Source organism: Oncorhynchus mykiss, chromosome 17 (genome assembly GCF_057628025.1).
Source record: "Oncorhynchus mykiss isolate SJ-2025 chromosome 17, ASM5762802v1, whole genome shotgun sequence".
Lineage (NCBI taxonomy): Eukaryota > Metazoa > Chordata > Actinopteri > Salmoniformes > Salmonidae > Oncorhynchus > Oncorhynchus mykiss.
The window spans coordinates 65,334,215-65,358,195 of NC_143038.1; the positions used below are offsets into that span (position 1 = coordinate 65,334,215).

At 42.7% G+C, this 23,981-nt stretch overlaps 2 protein-coding genes across 3 annotated transcripts; one reads left to right on the forward strand and one right to left on the reverse strand.

Moving 5' to 3' along the window:
* Window positions 1-1,092: 1,092 nt before the first annotated feature.
* slc5a8l (solute carrier family 5 member 8, like) lies at window positions 1,093-16,656 on the reverse strand. 2 transcript variants are annotated; one of them, XM_021569991.3, is made up of 15 exons: window positions 15,377-16,656; window positions 13,976-14,041; window positions 13,666-13,717; window positions 12,547-12,614; window positions 8,887-9,041; window positions 8,646-8,786; window positions 8,409-8,538; window positions 8,120-8,208; window positions 7,687-7,799; window positions 7,422-7,489; window positions 7,240-7,326; window positions 6,825-7,018; window positions 2,613-2,722; window positions 2,125-2,210; window positions 1,093-1,981 (listed from the first exon to the last, which is right to left on the reverse strand). In XM_021569991.3, exons 1-15 carry the CDS (start codon window positions 15,731-15,733, stop codon window positions 1,856-1,858), a joined length of 1,842 nt encoding a protein of 613 aa, XP_021425666.1. In that variant the 5' UTR covers window positions 15,734-16,656; the 3' UTR covers window positions 1,093-1,855. The 2 variants fall into 2 exon arrangements, with proteins under 2 accessions (XP_021425666.1, XP_090062440.1); XM_090206314.1 differs by lacking the exon at window positions 15,377-16,656 and adding an exon at window positions 15,318-15,340.
* A 2,783-nt stretch (window positions 16,657-19,439) lies between these two features.
* Window positions 19,440-21,472, forward strand: LOC110494700 (thyrotropin subunit beta-like). Its single transcript, XM_090206315.1, has 2 exons — window positions 19,440-20,147; window positions 20,549-21,472. The coding sequence occupies exons 1-2, from the start codon at window positions 19,986-19,988 to the stop codon at window positions 20,828-20,830; spliced, it is 444 nt and encodes a 147-aa protein (XP_090062441.1). The 5' UTR covers window positions 19,440-19,985; the 3' UTR covers window positions 20,831-21,472.
* The last annotated feature ends 2,509 nt before the right edge of the window (window positions 21,473-23,981 follow it).

Below are 23,981 nucleotides of genomic sequence, written 5' to 3' on the forward strand. Positions count from 1 at the left end.
CTCTCTGGCCCATGGCAAAAATGTGTAGAACTGCAGAAAACTTGCTTTAAAACTGAAACACTTTCTTTCACCCCATGGCAAAATGTGTAGAATTGCAGGAAATTGTTCTACGCCATCAAGTGGGGGGCCCCAAGCGAGATTTGGTTGGGGGCCTTGCTCCCTACAGAACACAGAGAGCAGTGAAGTGGGCGATCCTCTTCTGTGTTCACTTCCATAATTGTCTGTTGGTTGACAAGGAAACAAATGCTGCACAATTCAGCTGCTTACTCAAACCGTTTCAATACCGCATGCCTCTTTCCTGTGAACCGGAATTTGTTTCTGGCCCACCGGGTTATCAACTTTGTTGTGTTGTCATCAGACTCTATGGTCAAATAGACACTCTTTTTAGATAAAAGTCTGTCTACATAAATCGGGTTTAAAAGGATTAGCTGTCTTACGCATGTTAGGCCTAACGTTGAGTAATTAGATGCTCTCGTTGGACTTCGGCTGCATACTTTCCGCCATTTTCTTCCAATCTGTCCACTACTGTCAACTACTTTTATACTTTTTGGCGAATGTAGTACAACTTCCAGAAACTTTTGGCATACTAAATATATCCATACTATGCTTCAATTTACATCACAAATAGTACAGTTATTGAGGTTAGTATTCAAACACAGCTATGGTCATTGGTCAGATTAATTTAACTCTCTGTGTAGGCTTACAGTCAGCAAATCAGAACTTTTTGCAGAGCAGTTAAGTTATTATTTAAAATAACTGGTGAAATAACTGGTGGTTGGGAGAGGGGGGAAAAGATGTCTCTTTTTCTCTATGTTTTTTGGATGTTTGCGTATGGTAGGCTGAACCTGCATGTCCAAGTCAGCTGCCAACAAATGCCAGTAATACATGGTTGACCTAATTAATATTGTCACCTTTGTAAAGATGCATGTGAAGCATGCAAGATACAGTTGCATAACTGTTTCCCTCCAAACCCGTCTAGAAATAAGTGTGCACTTGCCTTGTCTAGCTCATTGCCTTGTTTATGAAAACTTGACAATATAAAAAAAAATCCCAAAAGAACAATAACAGATAAATCAAGCAAGCAAACAGGTACGCATTTCAGCACAATCTTTATATCCACAAAATTAATATTACATGCTGTAAAATGTCTCATATCAGCCTAAAGTGCTGTAAACACAAAATAAATATGATTACATATGAACTGCATATGCTTATTTCTACTGACAATTAAGTTAGATTTACATTGTTATATATTGTTTTATCTTAACATATGGTTGAAAAGTCCTACCTTACAACATGTGCTGTATACATTCAAATATTGCTTTACATTGCAGTACCCTTCCATGGCCTAGGTCAGGGATGCTCAACTACTATTTGAGAAGGTCTGGTCACACACATTTCCTAGGTGGCTGGATGGATGTGGTAATTTATTGGGATAGTAACAAACCACCTCACAACACATGGGATCCTAAACTATTCACACCACTCTTGTTGGTTTAGAGAACATTTTACAGTTTTAAAGCTCATTTCCTGCAATTCTACACATTTTGCCATGTCTTATGTGTGTTCATATGATACTTTAATGACTCTACAAAATCAATGGAGGCCCCCTGGGGGTCGAGGCACCTGGGCAAGTAATCTGGCTATGATAACTATAAGATTTAGATAGCTAGTTAGCCTAACATACATGAGCTAGCTAGTTGATCAACTGTATCAACCTACATTATTACACACTTGGGGTTCCTTCTCTTAGTAATGAATTTCATTACAATAAAAGTAGAATGGAAAGGTAAGAGGAAAAATTGTTCTCTTGGAGAACTCCAGTTGACAGAGTGCATTTAGCTTGGTGGCAGCATCACATTTTAGTGACCTTCTCCACATCCTTCTCCACAATGTTAAACTGAGTGTCTTGGAATCCAGCATTGTTTGATCCCTTCTTCAGCTCTGACCCAGCCTTTTCATTTATCTCAGGTTCTGATGCCTGCAGAAGACACACAAAGACCACACCAGGAGCCAGTTAACACAGGCACAAAACATTTAATACAGCTGTAGGCCTACGGTATGAGAGAGAGAGAGAGAGGTGGGGTGAGGTGAGGTGAAGTGGGGTGGGGGAAGAAGCTTTACCTCTGAGTCCTTGCCACAGCCAGCACAGAATAGATCACTTCTCCTTACAAAGAGATCTGAGCTTAGCTTTTCCTGCTTGCAGCCACCTGGACAGACAACACAGGGAGACGTCACGTTTAACTAACTGCATAAAATATCAATTTGAACCAGCCAAAGTCATTATGCCTAGTGCCAGGAATTTTCCCTTTAACAGCCCTGACCAGGAACAACTAGCCCCAGAGTTAAGAGCGTAGTGGTTAAGAGCTTTGGGCCAGTAACCAAAAGTTTGCTGGTTTGAATCCCGAGCTGACTAGGTGAAAAATCTATCTTTGCCCTTGAGCAAGGCACTTAACACGAATAGGTCATGTAAGTGGCTCTGGATAAGAGTGTTTGCTAAATGACGTAAATGTCAAATGTAAAGTTTGTCCTGGTCAGGTCATGCAGTCAAAAAAAAAAAATCATATCATGCACTATGCTGTTAGGGTTGGATCTAAAGGAGGTAGCCTCACCTGTGATAGCGCTTACCACCAAGCCCACGATCACAGTCACCAAAGTGCCCAGAAGACAGAAGTACAAGTAGGACAGGGAGTACCAAGAGTCTGCCAGAGCTGGACGGTCACTGTAACAATAAGATGAAGAGTCATACCTGAGCCCACACTAACACAGTAGCCTTGCGCTAACACATTAGCTTTGTTAAATCAAATCAAATCTTATTTGTCACTTACACGTTTAGCAGATGTTATTGCGGGTGTAGCAAAATGCTTGTGTTTCTAGCTCAAGGACTAAATAAATATTAGGATGAGCAATGTCAGAGTGGCAAAGACTAAAATACAGTAGAATAGAGTATACAGTATATAGATATGAGATGAGTAAAGCAAAAATATGTAAACATTATTAGAGTGACTAGTGTTCCATTATTAAAGAGGCCAGTGATTTCAAGTCTATGTATATAGGACAGCAGCGTCTAAGGTGCAGGGTTACGTAACCGGGTGGAAGACGCCTAGTGATGGCTAATTTAACAGTCTGATGGCTTTGAGATAGAAGCTGATTTTCAGTCTCTCGGTCCCAGCTTTGATGCACCTTTACTGACCTCGACTTCTGGATGAGAGCAGGGTTAACAGGCAGCGGCTTGGGTGGTTGTTGTCCTTGATTATCTTTTTGGCCTTCCTGTGACATCGGGTGCTGTAGGTATACTGGAGGGTAGGTAGTTGATAGGTAGTTAGTAGTCCACGGTGATGCATTGGGAAGACCGCACCCCCCTCTGGAGAGTCCTGCGGTTTCAGGTGGTGCAGTTGCCATACCAGGCGGTGATACAGCCGAACAGGATGCTCTCAATTGTGTATCTGTAAAAGTTTGTGAGGGTTTTAGGTGCCATGCAAAATGTCTTCAGCCTCCTGAGGATGAAGAGGCACTGTTGTGCCTTCTTCACCACACTGTCTGTGTGGGTGGACCATTTCAGATCGTCAGTGATGTGTACGCCGAGGGACTTGAAGCTTTTCACTTGCTCCACTGCAGTCCTGTTGATTTGTATAGGGGCGTGGCTCCCTCTGCTTTTTCCTGAAGTCCATGATCAGCTCCTTTGTTTTGTCAACCTTGAGTGAGAGGTTATTTTCCTGGTAATCAGGCCTACTATGGTTGTGTCGTCTGCAAACTTGATGATTGTGGCCACACAGTCATGGGTGAACAGGGAATACAGGAGGATGCTGTGCACGCACCCGTGTGGGGCCCCTGTGTAGAGGATCAGCGAAGAGGTGTCGTTTCCTACCTTCACCACCTGTGGGCGGCCCATCAGGAAGTCCAGGACCCAGTTGCAGAGTGTGGGGTTCAGACCCAGGGCCCCAAGCTTAATGATGAGCTTGGAGGGTACTATGGTGTTGAATGCTGAGATATAGTCAATGAACAGCATTCTTTCATAGGTATTTCTCTTGTCCAGATGGGATAGGGCAGTGTGCAGTGCAATGGCGATTGCATCATCTGTGGATCTATTGGGGTGATAAGCAAATTGAAGTGGGTCTACGGTGTCAGGTAAGGTAGAGGTGATATGATCCTTAACTAGCCTCTCAAAGCACTTCATGATGAGAGAAGTGAGTGCTACGGGGAGAAAGTCATTTATTTCAGTTACCTTAGCTTTTTTGGGAACAGGAACAATGGTGGACATCTTGAAGCAAGTGGGGACAGCAGACTGGGATAGGGAGAGATTAAATATGTCCTCAAACACTCAAGCCAGCTGGTCTAGGCTGGCAGCCTTGCAAAGGCTAACGCATAAATCTCTTACTCACTTCGGCCACAGAGAAGGAGAGCCCACAGTCCTTGATAGCAGTCCGTGTCGGTGGCACTGTGTTATCCTCAAAGCGGGCGAAGAAGGTGTTTAGCTTGTCCGGAAGCAAGACATCGGTGTCTGTGACGTGGCTGGTTTTCCCTTTGTAGTCTGTGGTTGTCTGTAGACCCTGCCACAGCCGTCTCATGTCTGAGCGCTTTCAGTTTAACTGCCATCTATGCACGGTTAATGTAGGTTGTAATAGTCACAGTGGGTACAACATCTCCTATTTACTTCCTGATAAACTAAGTCACCATATCAGTATATTCGTCAATGTTATTCTCAGAGGCTACCCGGAACATATCCCAGTCCAGGTGATCAAAGCAATCTTGAAACGTGGATTCCGATTTGTCAGACCAGTATTGAATAATCCTTAGCACGGATACTTCCTGTTTGAGTTTCTGCTGATAGGAAGGGAGGAGAAAAATGGAGTCGTGGTCAGAATTGCAGAAGGGAGGGCAGGGGAGGTCTTGTAGGCATCCCGGAAGTTGTAATAGCAGTGGCCGAGTACTACAGTCAATGTGTTGATAGAACTTCGGTAGTGTTTTCCTCAAATTTGCTTTGTTAAAATCCCCAGCTACAATAAATGCGGCCTCAGGTTATGTGGTTTCCAGTTTGCTTAAAGTCCAGTGTAGTTCTTTGAGGGCCGTCGTGGTATCAGCTTGAGGGGGAATATACACGGCTGTGACTATAACTGAAGAGAATTCTCTTGGGAGGTATTACGGTCGGCATTTGATTGTGAGGTATCCTAGGTTGGGTGAACGAAAGGACTTGAGTTTCTGTATGTTATCACAATCACACCATTAGTGGTTAATCATGAAACATACACCCCAGCCTTTCTTCTTCCCGGAGAGTTCTTTAATCCTGTCGATGCTATATACTGAGAACCCAGCTAGCTGAGAACCCTGAGCTCGTCTAATTTATTGTCCAGAGACTGAACATTAGCGAATAATATACTTGGATGCGGTGGATGGTGTGCGCCTCCTGAGTCGGACTAGAAGTCCACTCCGAATACCTCTTCTCGTCCAGCCTCTGGAATCCAATTCGGTAAAGTCGTATTCCCGGTCAAAATGCTGGTGAGTTACCGCCACTCTGATATTAAAAAGTTATTTCTGGGTGTATGTAATAACACAAAACATTTCCTGGAATAATAATGTAAGAAATAACTAACAAAAAAATGTATACTACAAAGTTGCTTTGTAGCTAGAAGTAAAGCTGCCCTATCTGTCGGCGCCATCTTGTGAAACCAGACTGACCGCTGCATTTGTCACGCCCTGACCTTAGAGAGCCTTTTTATGTCTCTATTTGGATGGGTCAGGGTGTGATTTGGGTGGGCATTCTATGTGTTGTATTTCTTTGTGTTTGGCCGAGTGTGGTTCCCAATCAGAGGCAGCTGTCTATCGTTGTCTCTGATTGGGAATCATACTTAGGTAGCCTTTTTTCCCACCTATGTTGTGGGATCTTGTTCTTGTATTGTTGCTGTTGAGCCCTACAAGGCTGTATGTTTCGTTGGTTCTCGCTTTCTTGTTTTTCCTGGTTATCATTAAAGAATATGAGTCCGGCGACGGTCGCCAGTCCGGAGCCTCCGGCGACGGTCGCCAGTCCGGAGCCTCCGGCGACGGTCCCCAGTCCGGAGCCTCCAGGGACGGTCCCCAGTCCGGGGCCTGCAGTGAGCGTCAACAGTCTGGGGCCTGCAGCGAAGGTCCCCAGCCCTGGGCCTACCACGAGGGTCCCCAGTCCGGGGTCTGCAAAGAGGGTCGCCAGTCCGGGGTTGGTGACGAGGGTCCCGCACCAGAGTCACCACCGAGGATAGATGCCCACCCGGATCCTCCCCTATAGGTTCAGGTTTTGCGGCCGGAGTCCGCAACTTTGGGGGGGTACTGTCATGCCCTGACCTTAGAGAGCCTTTTTATGTCTCTATTTGGTTTGGTCAGGGTGTGATTTGGGTGGGCATTCTATGTGTTGTATTTATTTGTGTTTGGCCGAGTGTGGTTCCCAATCAGACAGCTGTCTATCGTTGTCTCTGATTGGGAATCATACTTAGGTAGCCTTTTTCTCCACCTATGTTATAGGATCTTGTTCTTGTATTGTTGCTGTTGAGCCCTATAAGGCTGTACGTTTCGTTGGTTCTCTCTTTCTTGTTTTTCCTGGTTATCATTAAAGAATATGAGTAACCTACCTCATGCTGCATCTTCGGCTAATTCCACCAACAACGATCATCACAGCATTGACGTTTTCATTCAGTGAAACAGAATGTGAGCTCACAAGATCAGCCTGTTTCAACAAGGCTGCTAACCCATAGTTAGCTATAAGCAACATAGGACTCTGGAATAAAATTGTGCACTATATGTGGAATAGGGTGACTTTGAAGACAGTGATTATAGAGTGACCGTGAGTAACTCACTCAGGCAGAGGGGTCATTGTTACTGCACTGGTCCATGGGGCCAGGGTGGTGTAGTTCAGGTCCTGTGTGCGGTTACAGCCTGCCACACTGATTGGCAGGGGGTTGGTTTTATCAGCTAAGGGTGGGTATATCTGAGCTCCAATCCCCACCCACAGGGTAATAACAAGGCCCATAATCAGCCCTGTGAGTCCCCCCTGCAATGCACAAGGAAGCCGTCTCAGTCTCACCCATAAAGATATAATACATTTCTATGTCATTATATTGTCTAACATTGTTTTGTATTCAACAACCAAAATATTTGCATGTCAGAACATTTATAGTGTTACTGGTTAGTAATATATCTTTGAGTAAATTAGTATATCATTCTTTAAGTATGAATAATGAAAGTGATATGAATAAGATGTGGGATACCTACTGTTGAGTTTGCTGTGCGCCAGAACATGCCTAAGAGGTAAAGCCCAAGAAGAGGGCCACTGATCATTCCAAATATGGACAGGGCTGCCTGAAAAGAGACAACGTTAGAGACATAAAGTAGAAGTGACAACTACGAAACAGCAGGTGGCGATACGGAGTCACTTCTGATTATAGTTTTCCTACCTGCAGAATGCTCCCCATCAGTGAAGCTATTGCAGCCATCCCAATGCACAAAAATCCGAAGAAAACACCTGGAATAGGTGCAAAGGTAATTAAATATTCCATACACATTTCATGATTATAAATATATTTCAATGCAAAGTATTTTTCCATGCAAAGTATTGACATATAATGTACATACCTCGGCAAATGTCAAACTGACCTTTATTTGTGTGACATTACTATTTGAATGAACCCACATATACACAGTGTTTTGTGTGAAACTCACTGAGGCCCATGTTCATCCAGGTCACCTGTTTATCTGTCAGGTTTTTGTACATTGGCCTAATGAAGTCCTCCACAGTGACAGCCACCAGCGCATTGATGCTGGAGGACACAGTACTGAAACAGACGCAATGACAATAGATGAGGCAAAGAGAAAAAGGAGGAATTGCCCTTTGTCTGCAGGGAACTCATGGTTAAACACATTCATTGGTAGGTTAGTTGTAAAAGTAGTGGAAGTTTGCATGCATTTGTTAGTGTATACCTGCTATACACAATAGGCGGACCGCGGTCTGGTTCCAGATCCAGAACGGGGAGGGGTTGCGAGGTAGGGGTTTGTTACTATGCTGATAAGTGACTATATCTATCCAGATCTTTGCCACCTGGAAGATTTGTGTCAGCGGACCTTGTCTATTTGGGTTCCCCTGGAGAATACTCACCTCAGTGTACCACTGTATGCTGCCGCAACAAACAACCCAGGGACTCCAGGATAGGCTGCCAGGATGTCCATTACCAGGTATGGAAGCAGCTTGTTTACACACACACACAACACACACTATTAATCCCACACACAGTCCTGTCCAATTCACACATACATAATAATACACACGCGTGCATGTGTGAAATAGGACAAATATAAGCACCCACCCACTAGCTTTCAATAACACTGCCATAGTGCAGCACTGTCCATGCCTGTGTAAGAGCCATAGCTGTCTTACATTTACTGACCTGATCAAGTGCCCCTACATCACCATTGGTGAGTGGATCACAGTTCTTGTAAATGGAGTACATGGTGAGGCCGGAGAACACTGCTAAGCTCACAGTCACCCAGAGACCAATCATATTCACATACAGTGACCTGAGGGTTTAAAAAAAAGCCAACATGGAACAAACACTCATATTGCTATTCTTCATTCACAGCTGTTCCTGTATGTTATGACTGTGGAAGGTAGGAGTGCCACTCACAGTTTGGCTTGAGTTAGGGTTTTGCAGGAGATGTAACGCTGGACCTGTGACTGGTTGATGGAGTAGATGGACGCCCACATCACACTGCCACCAACCACGATCGTCCAGAACGTGTGACGCTTCAAAGGGTCTGGATCAAAACTGCATTAGAAGGTATTAAAGTCACAATTCTCAGATAACTATAGGGAGTCATACTGTGGTGGTAATTAAGCCCTGCATGACGTGTGGCTATTTTACTTACTCAAAAAGGTTGAGCCTGCCTCCTTGGTAACAGTCATCCCAGATCTTCCCCAGACCTCCCTGGATGACAGCCCCCCTGGCGATGACGGCCACGAAGCCTGCTAACATGATCACCATCTGGAACACGTCTGTCCATATGACCGCCTTCAGCCCTCCCTGAAAACCACAATGCAACATGGAGTCAGGGGAAGGAAGGTATGCTGCAACCTCATGTGCACCAAAGAGGTTTGTTCATGTGTAGGTTTAAGTGTGTTCCCTGACCCTGTGACCTGACCAGGAAAAAACTGGACCCTACAGTAGTAATTGCCCATAACTGGGGCTGAGACTTTTCCCTGCATGAACATGTCATGGGTTCAGGAAAAACATCTGGCCCTGGACAAAGATTCTTTCTGTAATGAGTCCGAAGCGAAGGATATACTGCTTTGTTGAGACAAGGCCCAAACACCTGTCATCTGCGTGAAGTAAAGACAGAGAAAATGGGGGGAGGAGGGCGGTTGCTTGTAAGAATTAGCCAACGAGTAGGTAAACCACCACTACCACCACTACCCTCCAAGTTATTGGCCAACGTGCAATCATTGGAAAACAAACTGGACGATCTACGATTAAGACTATCTTACCAACGGGACAATAAAAACCGTAATATCTTATGTTTCACAGAGACGTGGTTAAACGACGAAAAGGTTAATATAGAGTTGGCTGGCTTCTCCCTGTGTCACGTCTGCTCCTGCTCCTCCCCTCCGGCGTATGACGTCGCCAGAGTACTAACCACTGGTCCTGGGATTCATCATTACGCACAGCTGACATTCATTATTACGAACACCTATGAATCATTACACCCTGCATCAGCCGGACAGAGCAGATATGTCTGGTAAGACGCGGGGCGAGGGTGTGTGTCTATTTGTCAATAACTGCTGGTGCGCGATTTCTAATATTAAAGAAGTCTCGGGGTATTGTTCGCCTGAGGTAGAGTATCTCATGATAAACTGTAAACCACACTATCTACCAAGAGAGTTCTCATCTATATTATTCATAGCCGTCTATTTACCACAAACCGATGCTGGCACTAAGACCACGATCCGTATAAGGCCATAAGCAAACAAGAAAATGCTCATCCAGAAGTGGCGCTCCTAGTGGCAGGGGACTTTAATGCATGCAAACTAAAATCCGTTTTACCTCATTTTTACCAGCATGTCACATGTGATAGCATAGACTGGAAAATGTTCCAGGATTCATCCAATGACATTGAGGAGTATACCACCTCAGCTTCATCAATAAGTGCATCGACAACGTCGACCCCACAGTGACCGTACGTACATATCCCAACCAGAAGCCATGGATTACAGACAACATTCGCACAAAGCTAAAGGCTAGAGCTGCCACTTTCAAGGAGCGGGACACTAATCCGGATGCTTATAAGAAATCCTGCTATGCCCTCACACGAAAAATCTAACAGGCAAAGTGTCAATTCAGGACTAAGATTGAATCCTACTACACCGGCTCTGACGCTAGTAGGATGTGTCGAGGCTTGCAAACTATTACGGACTACAAAGGGAAACCCAGACGTGAGCTGCCCAGTGATGCGAGCCTACCAGATGAGATAAATGCCTTGTATGCTCGCTTCGAGGCATGCAACACTGAAGCATGTAAGAGAGCACCAGCTGTTCCGGACGACTGTGTGATCACACTCTCCGTAGCCAATGTGAGTAAGATCTTTAAACAGGTCAACATTCACAAAGCCATGGGGCCAGACGGATTACCAGGACAGGTACTCAAAGCATGTGCGGACCAACTGGCAAGTGTCTTCACTGACATTTTCAACCTCTCCCTGACCGAGTCTGTAACATCTACATGTTTCAAACAGACCACCATAGTCCCTGTTCACAAGATAGAGAAGCTAACCTGCCTAAATTATTACTGCCCCGTAGCACTCACGTTGGTAGCCATGAAGTGCTTTGAAAGGCTGGTCATGGCTCACATCAACACCCTAGACCCACTCCAAACAGATCCACATATGACGCAATCCCAATCACACTCCACACTGCCCTTCCCCATCTGGACAAAAGGACCACCTATGTGAGAATGCTGTTCCTTGACTACAGCTCAGTGTTCAACACCATCGTACCCTCAAAGCTCATCACTAAGCTAAGAACTCTGTTACTAAACACCTCCCTCTACAACTGGATCCTGGACTTCCTAACGGGCCACCCCCAGGTGGTAAGGGTAGACAACAGCACATCTGTCACACTGATCCTCAACACTGGGGTCCCTCAGGGTGCCTGCTTAGTCCCCTCCTGTACTCCCTGATCACCCACGACTGCGTGGACAAGCGCGACTCCAACACCATCATTAAGTTTGTTGACAACACAACAGTGGTAGGCCTGTTCACCGACAATGACGAGACAGCCTATTGGGAAGAGGTCAAAGACCTGGCATTGTGGTGCCAGGAAAACAACTTCTCCCTCAATGTGAGCAAGACAGAGGAGCTAATCGTGGACTATAGGAAAAGGAGGGCCAAACAGGCCCGCATTAACATCAATGGGGCTGTAATGTAGGGGGTTGAGCATTTCAAGTTCCTTGGTGTCCACATCAACAACAAACTTTCATGGTCCAAAGACACCTTTTCTCCCTCAGCACACTGAAATGATTTTGCATGGTTCCCCATATCCTGCACCATCGAGAGCATCCTGACCGGCTGCATCACCGCCTGGTATGGCCAAGCTTCCTGACGTCCGGGACCTATATACTATATATACTGTACCTATATACTAGGCGGTGTCAGAGGAAGGCCCAAAAAATTGTCAAGACTCCAGTCACCCAAGTCATAGACTGTTTTTTCTGCTACTGCACGGCAAACGGTACCAGAGCGCCAAGTCTAGGACCAAAGGCTCCTTAACAGCTTCTACCCCCAAGCCATAAGACTGCTAAACAATTAATCAAATGGCCACCTGGAATATTTACCCCTCCCTTTGTTTTTACACTGATGCTATTCACTGTTCATTATCTATGCATTATCTATGTCACTTTACAAATTACCTCGAATAACCTGTACCCCCGCGTATTGACTCGGTACCCCCTGTATACTGTATAGCCTCATTATTGTTATGAAATTTTATTTTGTTCCTTCTGGATTTATTTTTATATTTTTTACTTTAGTTTATTTAGTAGATATTTCTTAACTCTATTTCTTATTGGTTAAGGGCTTGTAAGTAAGCATAAGGTTGTATTCGGCGCATGTGACAATATAATTTGACAACCTTGGGTTGTGCCGTGGCGGAGATCTTTGTTGGCTATACTCGGCCTTGTCTCAGAATGGTAAGTTGGTGGTTGAAGATATCCCTCTAGTGGTGTGGGGGCTGTGCTTTGGCAAAGTGGGTGGGGTTATATCCTTCCTGTTTGGCCCTGTCCGAGTGTATCATCGGATGTGGCCACAGTGTCTCCTGACCCCTCCTGTCTCAGCCTACAGTATTTATGCTGCAGTAGTTGTGTCGTGTCGGGGGGCTAGAGTCAGTTTGTTATATCTGGAGTACTTCTCCTGTCCTATCAGGACATTATTGTGTCAGCTAATTGGGATCCTAATAAATATTCAATATTAAAATATGTATTGTCATAGTGTGAAGGAGTTGATTGCTGATTGGTGAGTGAGATCTGATGAACCACTGACCAGGGTGCAGTAGATGATGCACACCACCCCAGTGGCCACCAGCACTCCCCAGAGGTCCAGCCCTGTGACTGAAACACACACAAGTACAGACCCATTTACACAGCTTTTCCAAATAATACTAATAATACTGTTTCCATGACCTGAAACAAATAGATAAACGTAACATGTAAAGTCTTGGTCAGATCTTTCATGAGCTGAGATAAAAGCTCCCAAAAATGTTCAATATGCACGAAAAGCACTCCACAAATTAGTTTCCATCCCTGTTAGTGAGCATTTCTTCTTTTCCAAGATAATCCATATACCTGACAGGTGTAGCATATCAAGAAGCTGATTAAACAGCATGTTCCTTATACAGGTGCACCTTGTGCTCTGGACAATAAGATGCAGTTTTGTCACACAACACAATGCCACAGATCAGGGAGTGTGCAATTGGTATGGTGGCTGCAGGAATGTCCACCAGAGCTGTTGCCAGATAATTTTATGTTAATTTCTCTACCATAAGCCACCTTCAACATCATTTTAGCGAATTTGGCTTTACATCCAACCGGCCTCACAACCACAGACCACGTGTGTTGCGTTGTGTGGGCGAGCGGTTCGCTATTGTCAACATCATGAACAGTGTGCCACATGGTGGTGGGGTTATGGTATGGGCAGTCATAAGCTACGGACAACGAACACAATTGCATTTTATCGATGGGAGGCCCACTCTTTTTAAGGTATCTGTGACCAACAGATGCATATCAGTATTCTCAGTCATGTCAAATCAACAGATTAGGGCCTAATGAATTTATTTCAATTGACTGTTTTCCTTATGAACTGTAACTCAGTAAAATCTTTGAAATTGTTGCATGTTGCGTTTATATTTTTGTTCAGTATAGACACATTTGAATTCCCTGTGATATTATCACTTAGCCTATCGACATCTGCATATCCTCTTTCGTGCTGCATCAATTGGTAAGCAACTAGACAATACCTTTATTGGCAGGTCACAGTCCAATTTAATTAGATAAAGATGTATCATCAGTTTGGTCCAGAGATTGATCTTCTGTCAACAGTCAGATAATAATATTATTTTGATTCATTAAAGGACATTACAGAGATACTTTGCATATGACTTACTTTGATTGAGAGCAAGAGCTGGGGCGTAGATGACCATACCAGTGTACAGGGCCTGAAACAAAATCAGCCAATAGTTGATGGATGTAAACATATGCTTGATGCACATTCATAAAGCAGAATGTTTACCTTAGATGCCCAGATTCTCTTCCTGAAATCAGGCAATGGAAAAAAAGGACAAGGACAAATGTTGCCATTTTCTGTAGTTAATGCATTATTGAGATTTTTGTTTCCACCATATCCTTTGGAAAACATTAGCTTCATTAAGATCTACCCTTTTGCCCCATTTTCGTGATGTTAACTGAATGTTTACCGTTTGTATGATGTACATGGTGGTCCCGATCACCCGAATCAACTTGTTGAAACGCATCTCCAGATACTAGAGAAAAAATAAACATTTCAGTCAAACCTGGCCTGATTTCATTGGCTTTTTACACTTATAAATCTTTTTTCCTAGTCAGGAAGTGATGATGAAGAAAGATTCATAGACTTTTCAGTAGTCTGACTATCTGCAGGTCTACATCTGTTTTGTTCAAGTCATAAATGGGTGCAGGTTGATGTTTATTGGGATGAATCTGGTCCTGGAGGCAGATCTGAGCGATTTCCACTGGATGTGCCAGCTGCAGCCAAAATTGGCTATATATATTGTAAAAAATTCTGAAAACAAACATTTGCTTTTTTTCAAATATTAATTTAAGGTTAGCATTAGGCATAAGGTTAGCAGTGTGGTAAAGGTTATTTTTAGGTTTAAAATCTGATTTTATGACTTTGTGTCAATGCCAGCCAGTGATTACCCTGCAGAGCTGCCTCCAGTACATGACTCATCCCAATAAATGCCAACCTGCTAAATGGTTGCTTGGTGCACAAAACTAATTAAATACCTGTAATTACTTTTATAGCAACTAGTCACATATTTTTAGTAGGTAAAGTCCCCAGATGCTGAATGTAACAGATGTAACATCTTGGCACCCCTCCTGGATTAGATTGTTTTCACGGATCACTGATTAATTATTAGTTACATTACAACTGCTGGCGCAGCGGTCTAAGGCTGCATTACTACAGATCCTGGTTCGATACCGGGCTGTGTCGCAGCCGGCCGTGCCCGGGAGACCCATGAGGCGACACACAATTGCCCCAGTGTCGTCCGGGTTAAGGGAGGGTTTGGCTGGCCGGGATGTCCTTGTCCCATCGCGCTCTAGCGACTCTAGCGACTCCTGTGGCAGGCTGGACGCATGGACGCTGACACAGTCACCAGGTGTACGGTGTTTCCTCCGACACATTGGTGCGGCTGGCTTCCGGGTTAAGTATGCATTGTGTCAAGAAACAGCGGGGCTTGGCGGGGTTGTGTTTCGGAGGACGCACAGCTCTCGACCTTCGTCTCTGCCGAATCCGTATGGATGTTGCAGCGATGGGACAAGACCGTAACAACCAAATGGGGAGAAAAAGGGGTAAAATATTTTAGAGCAAACCCTCTCATCTTCACCCCCCTTGCTATCATCTTAATTCATACCCCTATAACTTTATCTCAATCCACCTTGCTTACACCGATAGGAATCATCAAGCTATTTCCACCTCAAATGTTGTAATGTATTTGACATACTGTGTATGTATTTGACCCAGGTGGGTCTGACCCAGCCTGGTATATCTTACAGTACCTCGTAGGTGCTGGTGATGCCCAGGCGGGTCTGACCCAGCTTGGTATATCTTACAGTACCTCGTAGGTGCTGGTGATGCCCAGGCGGTAGAAGAGAGGGACGAAGATTTCAGCGGTGATGATGGACATGATGGCATAGGAGATGCCAAATATCCAGAAGGCCGCCCCAAACCGATAGGCCTCTGCTGGAGTGCCGATCACGGTGATGCCAGACATGAAGCTGGCAGTGAGGGACATGGCGACGGGCACCGCTGTCATCTGACGACCCCCCAGCAGAAACTCATCGCTGCTGGTGTTCTTGCGGCCCCGGATGGCTTGGAACAGGCCGATGCCGGCCGCCCCCAGTACTGTCCCCACAAACACCACATAGTCCCACACAGAGAACGAGGCCACTGGGCCCCCTGTACCCGTCGTCATGGTTAATGAGTACAGAAGAGATCCCTCCGGCAGAGACCAACACTTATCTAATCTTCACTATCTAACCACTTTCACCCACTGGTCGCCACTTAGATCTTAGAGGTTGAATGTTAGGCAATGTTGCTAATGTTTAATTTCCTTTCTTTCCAATGCACACTATTTTTCCTATTTACAATTTAATCAGATAAATGGTATGTTAATTACAGAACAGGTGTAGCATTGATATTTAACGTTCACTAAGTAGAAAAGGAATGTTTGATTTGATCAAGAATGTCAAATAAATCAATTTTGTTCAAATTGAGTCCAACCTTTTTTCAGTATTCCAAGAAAACAAAACAATAGCAAATAAATTCTCAGTCAACTAGATAAGCACCTCAGAAATGTATTAATGCAGATAACATGTTTGGATTATTGCAGTTCTTTGACACTTACAATAGACATCCACAATTGAAAGAAACATCCTTATACAAACGTCTGAGAATTCCAAGAACAAATGTCCAATATTCCTATTTGTTAAGTCTTCCGTACTTGTTGAGGTTGAATAAAGTTGAGAATTACTAGAAATGCATCCTCCTGTTTAGCAAGACTTCCTTGTGTGGTCCCCTTATCCTAACAAAAGCATGGAAGAACACACTCTTGGTGTCGGCTAACCATAAACACACCTTTAGTTAATCATCACCCAAGGACAAAATATACAGAATTCACTGCACTGCCTACCAAGATTCTAAAACGGAATGATCATTATATCTGACTTGATGAAGTGTGTTTGGCCCGCCTTCCGATCTACCATTAAATAGAACGGTTGGTATAGTTCTAGAACACCATGTATGGTCAGCCTGACACAGTTGTGACTTTCAAAGCATGAAAGGGGTTCTGCAACAAGAAATCCTCCAGTACTTATGGACTCCAAGACCAGATTGCTCAACATTTGACTGATTAGATGTTCCAGAGAAGCAAAGTCAGCTTTGAGAAAAATGATGCAGTCATAAATCAGCCATAAAACATAGTCACAGATCAGCCATAAATAAGTCATTCCATTCCATTGCACGAGTCAGTAGGTTGGAAAAACAATTCTAGTACATGTAATACAATTATAATAGATATAAGCACTTGTAGAAAGAGAAGATAATGTCCAGTTTTTAGGAACATATGGATACTGAATCACTCAAGGACTCAAACTGTAACGCTCCAATCCACAGATTGCATTCATTTCAGTAACATTTGTTTTAGTGTGAAATGTTGGATAGGACACCATCAAAAAAAAGTCCTCTCAGTTATAACCTTACACAAATATGAGAGAGAGGGATAATCCTGTCTACAATCATTAACTTCAAATGAAAACACTTGGAGATAAGGGAGCATCCAGGATTGGTGTAAAACTGTTGGACGGATGGATATGTTCCCATCGATGCAGTAGATCATCACATGTTCTGGAAGGCAGCATAGAGGCCTTACTACATGCCAATCAAGCATGTAGATTTTACAGTTGGGTTACGTTTATTTAAGATTGTGTAAAAAGAAAACAAGGCGAAAGCCAACATGGCATTTGGACATTGGGACAGACAAGAAGACTTGGTATAATATGAAAGATTTCAGATGAAAATAAGCCTGATAGAACAGGGAGACTTGACATCTCAAAGCTACCCGCTGGGCAGATGTCAGTTCAACTTCAACTCTCTTAGAACCCTTTTGGAACGTTTTTTTCTTTGGCTGTCCCCATAGGATAACCATTTTTGTTCCAGGAAGAACCATTTTGGGTTCCATGTAGAACCCTCTGTGAAAAGGGTTCTACCTTGAACCAAAAGAGTTCTACCTGGAAACAAAAAGGGTTCTCCAAAGTTTTCTCCTCTGGAGACAGACGAATAACCCTTTTAGGTTCTAGATAGTGTCGTTTTGATTTACATTTGGTTGAGTTGTCAACTAACGTGAATTCAATGTGAAATCAACCAAAAATGTCACCCTGTCATTGGATTTAGGTTAAAGATTCATAGTTTTCCACATTGATTTGGTCGAAATGAGGTGGAAACAACATTGATTCAACCAGTTTTTGCCCAGTGGGTACTTCTGGCTACAAGATTTACTTTATTCAGTCATGACCAGGTGTTTTCAGATTAAGTTAGGAACAGAACATTCATTGGCTTTGAGTCTACTCCTGAGGAACACTGAACAATTTCTTCCATTTATTGTTTAATTGCCACTAGTCTTATAGTGTTTCAATTTGTTGAATGTCACGTTGCCTTTGTGCTCCCAGTCAGGCTGTGATAGCTCTACATGGTCTATATACACCATTCAAGCATCATGTAGACAAAGTAGGCACAAGTCAATACAGGATTTACAACACTATTTTACCAAAAAAGGCTGACTTTTCAGTTTCTACGTGGGCTGGCACCTGTGTCTCACTGGGACATGGCTCTGGCGGCAGTGTGGTTAAGGTTAGGTTTCAATTCAGATTTTATGACTTTGTGGCTGTACCAGCTAGTAACCACAATGCAGAGCTTCCTCCAGAACAAGATTCATTATGAAAACTTCCTAAATTTGAGTCTACACCAGACTTCATAACATATCATCACAGTTCATAGAACTTTACAAACGAAACGCTACCATTTTATCTCAACTTAGCAGGCCTACTAGTCTTAGGCTGAAGAAGCTGTTCGTTCCAGCACACATGGAGCAGTCCAAATGAAAAACATTGAAGGAATTGACAGTAGACTCTAAAATGGAAATAAATCAATCTAAACATCTTGCTCAAGTGTAGCATGTCTGTAGGCTCTGCAAAGAACTCAGAATGAGAACGGTAGCTAATTAAAATGTAGCATAATGAACCGAATTACCATAAGCAAACGTTCTAGATGAGGATAACGGGAAATGACATGATGAACGTTAAATTCACTACTGTGATATATTTATCTGGGAATTTACACAAATTTAACAAACAAAGGGCAAATAATTAACATAATGAAACAATGAATGTGCCCGAATTGGCAGGAAGCAGAAAGCACATGCATGGTAAGAGGAGCATAGCACTGCATGTGCTTTCTGCTTCATGCCAATTCGGACACATTCATTGTTTCATTATGTTAATTATTTGCCCTTTGTTTGGAGGAGAGGAAGAGGCGAAGCGAGAGGGTCATGGCTAGAAAGGAACAAGCGTCAGTTAACATGAACTTTATTGTCACGAATACCACCGAAGGTGGCTCCCCTTCCTGTTCGGGTGGCGCTCGGTGGTCGTCGTCGCCGGTCTACTAGCTGCCACCGATCCCTTTTTCCTTTTCGTTTGTTTTTGTCTAATTGTTTTCACCTGTTCCTTGTTGAGGTTTTGGGATGGGTGTTATTTAAGTTTGTTTAGCCCGCTGGTGTTTGTGCGGGCTTGTGGTTATTTTACATTCGTGGTGTTTTCAGTCATTTAGCAGACGCTCTTACCTAGGAGTTGGGTTTGGAGTTGTTTCTGGACCGGGCCAATCGGACTTCGCCACTTCGTTTTCTATTGTCACATACTGCAGTACAGTATGTGACTGCAAAAAATGTTTAACTTATTATGAGGTTATTACAGGTTAAACCCTCACCCCACACATTACTGTACTGGAAGTTTGTAGTTACGGAGGGTGCCTATTATATAAATATTTTTAAGTAGCCTTTTGTGAACTAACTTAACCCCCCCCCCCTTACCATCCCTGACTTTGCTGATATCTACTTTATTGAGGAAAATTGTACTTATTATGACTGTGATATGTGGTATCTTCAGATAGCTATCTTCAGATGAATGCACTAACTGTAAGTCGCTCTGGATAAGAACGTCTGTTAAATGACTCAAATGTAATTATGTATGTCAACCTGATAATGGACCTGGAGACTCCTGCTTCCACTCGGTCAGAGATTGGAGATAATGGTCCAGTAGGATCAAGGTGGATTAGAATGCCTGTATAAAGAGCATCAGGCAGCATCATCAGGCCTGCAGGTGCCCAGCTCTACCAGGTGAGTGAGCAGAGCTGATCTGACAGGAACACTGGTTTAGCTTCTTTTGTCCAGCTATTGGTGCAGCCTTGCTGAAGGACCAAATTTAGTTTTATTTACAGGGCTTATCATATGTACAAACATCCATTTTTTTGGATAGATTTACTAACTAATATATATATATATTTATATATTTGTTCATATTTCCGACTATAAAAATGTTCATATTTTTTTCTTGACTTTGACTTTAATTCCATGCAGGTTCTTGGTTGTATGACAGAAAGTTGTCGCTGCTTGCCAAATGGAATCGTCTGTGGCCATGTGTGGTCTCCTTTGCCTGCTGTTCAGCCAAGCTGTCCCCATGTGTGTGCCCACGGACTACACTCTGTATGAGGAGAGACATGAATGTGACTTCTGCGTGGCCATCAATACTACCATTTGCATGGGTTTCTGCTACTCAAGGGTAAGGACAAGCTGAACCTGACATTCTAAGTTTTCAACAAGAAAAAATCTGTAAAATCCACTCAGTTTAAAACGTTTATCCTCCCACAAAAACATATTTTGTTTTCCCTTTATTTGATCAGCATAGTCTCATTGAGATTAAGCATACTCTTTTACAAGACAGACCTGGCCATAATGGCAGGACACTAGTAGTTACAGACAAGGTCAATTATACAACATACCATGTGTGAATTATATCCTGTCACATGTTGTGGATTGGAGAAGCGATGATAAAATATATGTATTGAAACTTGAACTATGTAAGATTCCACTTGGCAGGCTTGACCGTGAGGCATATTTGACCTACATCGCATGCATTTAATGTATATATGTTTAGCATGTGTCTGTGTGTGTGATAATCAGGACAGTAATATGAAGGAGCTGGCCGGACCACGATTCCTGGTCCAGAGAGGCTGTACCTATGACCAGGTGGAGTACCGTACAGTGATACTGCCTGGTTGCCCGCTCCATGCCAACCCTCTCTTCACCTATCCCGTAGCCCTCAGCTGCCACTGTGGCACTTGCAACACAGACAGTGATGAGTGTGCCCACAAGGCCAGCAGTGGTGACGGCCCCAGATGTACCAAGCCACTCAGACACATCTACCCATACCCTGGCCTGAACAACTACATCCACCCCAACTAAATCCTCTCCCTTCCGTGGACAGATGTAGGATCTTAATTTGAGCCGTTTTCTACAGCAGGAAAATAATTATTTAACAACAGGAAATGCAAATTATTACATGGATTATAGTTCATGGTAATTTTTTGTAGGGTTGATACATTTTTCGTTAGGCTAAATCATGCCTGACATTTTAAAGTGGAAATTACAAACTTTAGAAGTCTTTTTGCTGAGCAGGAAAATGTTCAGCAACAAGAGTGATCAAATTAAGACCCTGCATCTGTACGATGGCTGTAATGACCATACTACCAACAGGGGAGGTAATGAGAATGATCAGTTCAAATAAAGTTTATGGTCAATAGCCTACTCATTATCAAAATAGAACATCATTGTGCTTAGCATTGTGTTTATGTGTTTGTGGTGGATACATACCAGTAGCTACAGGGTGGTGAACCCCATGTATTGTGATATGTATACTGTCTGTTTTGTATCTGGATGTGCTTTTTAGTTTATTGCTATACTTACAATGGAGGCTGACCCTGGTATTTTCGTCTGCTTCCTGGGTTTGTCCTTCTCTGTCTGTCCTGTCCATTGACTCACTGAGCTATTTTGTTTACGTTGAACCAATACCATGAATGCAACTAGATTAAAGCTGAAGTCTGTAAATAGTTGTCGGTAATCTTAATTAATCACATCCTGTGTAGGAACACAGCTTGCTGTCACACTCAAAACACAACACAGACACACTGACAGCAACAACATAGTGATTAACAAGACCTTGGCAATGACTCCCCGACTTTCCCTCCGTTGGCTTGATAATCTGATTGGAAATTATTTCTGTGTGAAATAATCATAGAGATATTAGCCGGTGCACTATTAAATTAAAAAAACATTCTAAATTCTAAAATGATTTAGTAGTAGTTTTGTCCAAAAAAATGAACACAAAATAGTATAATGAATTACTGTTTTATTTCACCAAGTGCACTTGCTGAACAGACATTACTAACACACATCATTGAATGGGATTTCATACATTATCCTATCCATTCCTATCCAAAGTGCATCTGGTTATAACTTTAGTCTCGTGGGAGTGTATCACAGGGGGCACGCGTGGTCAGAAATAAACAAAGGACATTTGGGGAGACAGCTGGTGGTCTATATATAAGTCACCAGCTCAGAGGGGGACATGTTATGTGCCTGTCATTTGGACTCCCTTTATCTCAATCAATGCTTAATCTGATATTATGAATTTGCCATACTTTATGTTGTAATCCAGTCAGTGTCAATGTGACAAGGGTCATGACATGATGATGACTCAAAGAGGGAAACCACAGGGCAGGGAGAGGTAAGGAGGCTTAGATGGAAATGCTGAGCGATTTGTGCTTTTGAGGTTAGTTCGGTTTGATTATCAAAACATGTACTGAGGTCATCGATTTCTGTTTCGATAAAACATGTTTTACATTAAATGCATTGTGCATTTTGTGGGTTGAATGCTAACACAGAATAAAAAAATGAATATAAGTCCCATGATTTATTCACATTACTTTAATAAAATACTTTAGTTGTGCATATTACATTTATTTTATTTGATGACTTTGTTATTTCATTCACAGTCATCATCTCTATAGAGCTGCTGCCTATGCTGTCTGACAAAAATCACTATTTTGTAGTTCTTCAAAGTAAATAAGGAATAAGTTTATGACTAGAGGTCGACCGGTTAATCCGAATGGCCGATTTCAAGTTGTCATAACAATCGTAATCCGCATTTTTAGACGCCGATTACATTGCAATCCACGAGGAGACTGCGTGGCAGGCTGACCACCTGTAACGTGAGTGCAGGCAGCAAGGAACCAAGGTAAGTTGCTAGCTAGCGTTAAACTTATCTTATAAAAACAATTCATCTTAACATAATTACTACTTAACTACACATGGTTGATGTTGTTACTAGTTTAACTAGCTTGTCCTGCGTTGCATATAATCAATGTGGTGCCTGAAATTGTGTCACTTCTCTTGCATTCAGTGTAAGCAGAGTCAGGGTATATGCAGCAGTTTGTGTCGCCTGGCTCGTTGCGAACTGTGTGAAGAATATTTCTTCCTAACAAAGACCGTAATTAATTTGCCAGAATTTTACATAATTATGACATAACATTAAAGGTTGTGCAATGTAACAGCAATATTTAGACTTAGGGTTGCCACCCATTTGATAAAATAGGGAACGGTTCCATATTTCACTGAAAGAAGAAATGTTTTGTTTTCGAAATGATAGTTTCCCGGATATGACCATATTATTGAGCTAAGGCTCATATTTCTGTGTGTTTATTATATTATAATTAAGTCTATGATTTGATAGAGCAGTCTGACTGAGCGGTGGTAGGCAGCAGCACGCTCGTAAGCATTCATTCAAACCGCACTTTCCTCCACAATGCTTGAAGCACAGCACTGTTTATGACTTCCAGCCTATCAACTCCCGAGATTAGGCTGGCAATACTATAGTGCCTATAAGAACATCTAATAGTCAAAGGTCTATGAAATACAAATGGTATAGAGAGAAATAGTCCTATAATAACCACAACTTAAAACTTCTTAACTGTGAATATTGAAGACTCATGTTAAAAGGAACCACCAAGGAACTTAAACGTTAGCTTTTTTACATGGTACATATTGCACTTTTACTTTCTTCTCCAACACTGTGTTTTTGCATTATTTAACCAAGTTGAACATGTTTCATTATTTATTTGAGACTAAATTGATTTTCTGTATTATATTAAGTTAAAATAAAAGTGTTCATTGTTCATTCAGTATTGTTGTAATTATAAATATTTATAAAAAGAGGCAGATTAATCTGTATCTGCTTTTTTTGGTCCTCCAATAATCGGCATCGGTGTTGAAAAACCATAATCGGTCGACCTCTATTTAAGACTGCTGAATACCAAATAATATTTCAACTTTATTTAACTAGGTAGGCTAGTTGAGAACAAGTTCTCATTTGCAACTGCGACCAGGCCAAGATAAACCATAGCAATTCGACACATACAACAACATGGAATAAACAATATATACAAGGGACACGACAGGACAAAAGACAAAGACGTCTGACTGCTACGCCATCTTGGAAGATCATGTAATATCAGGTAGAGAGATACCTTGGGAAGCAACAGCTGGTTTCTATTTGAGG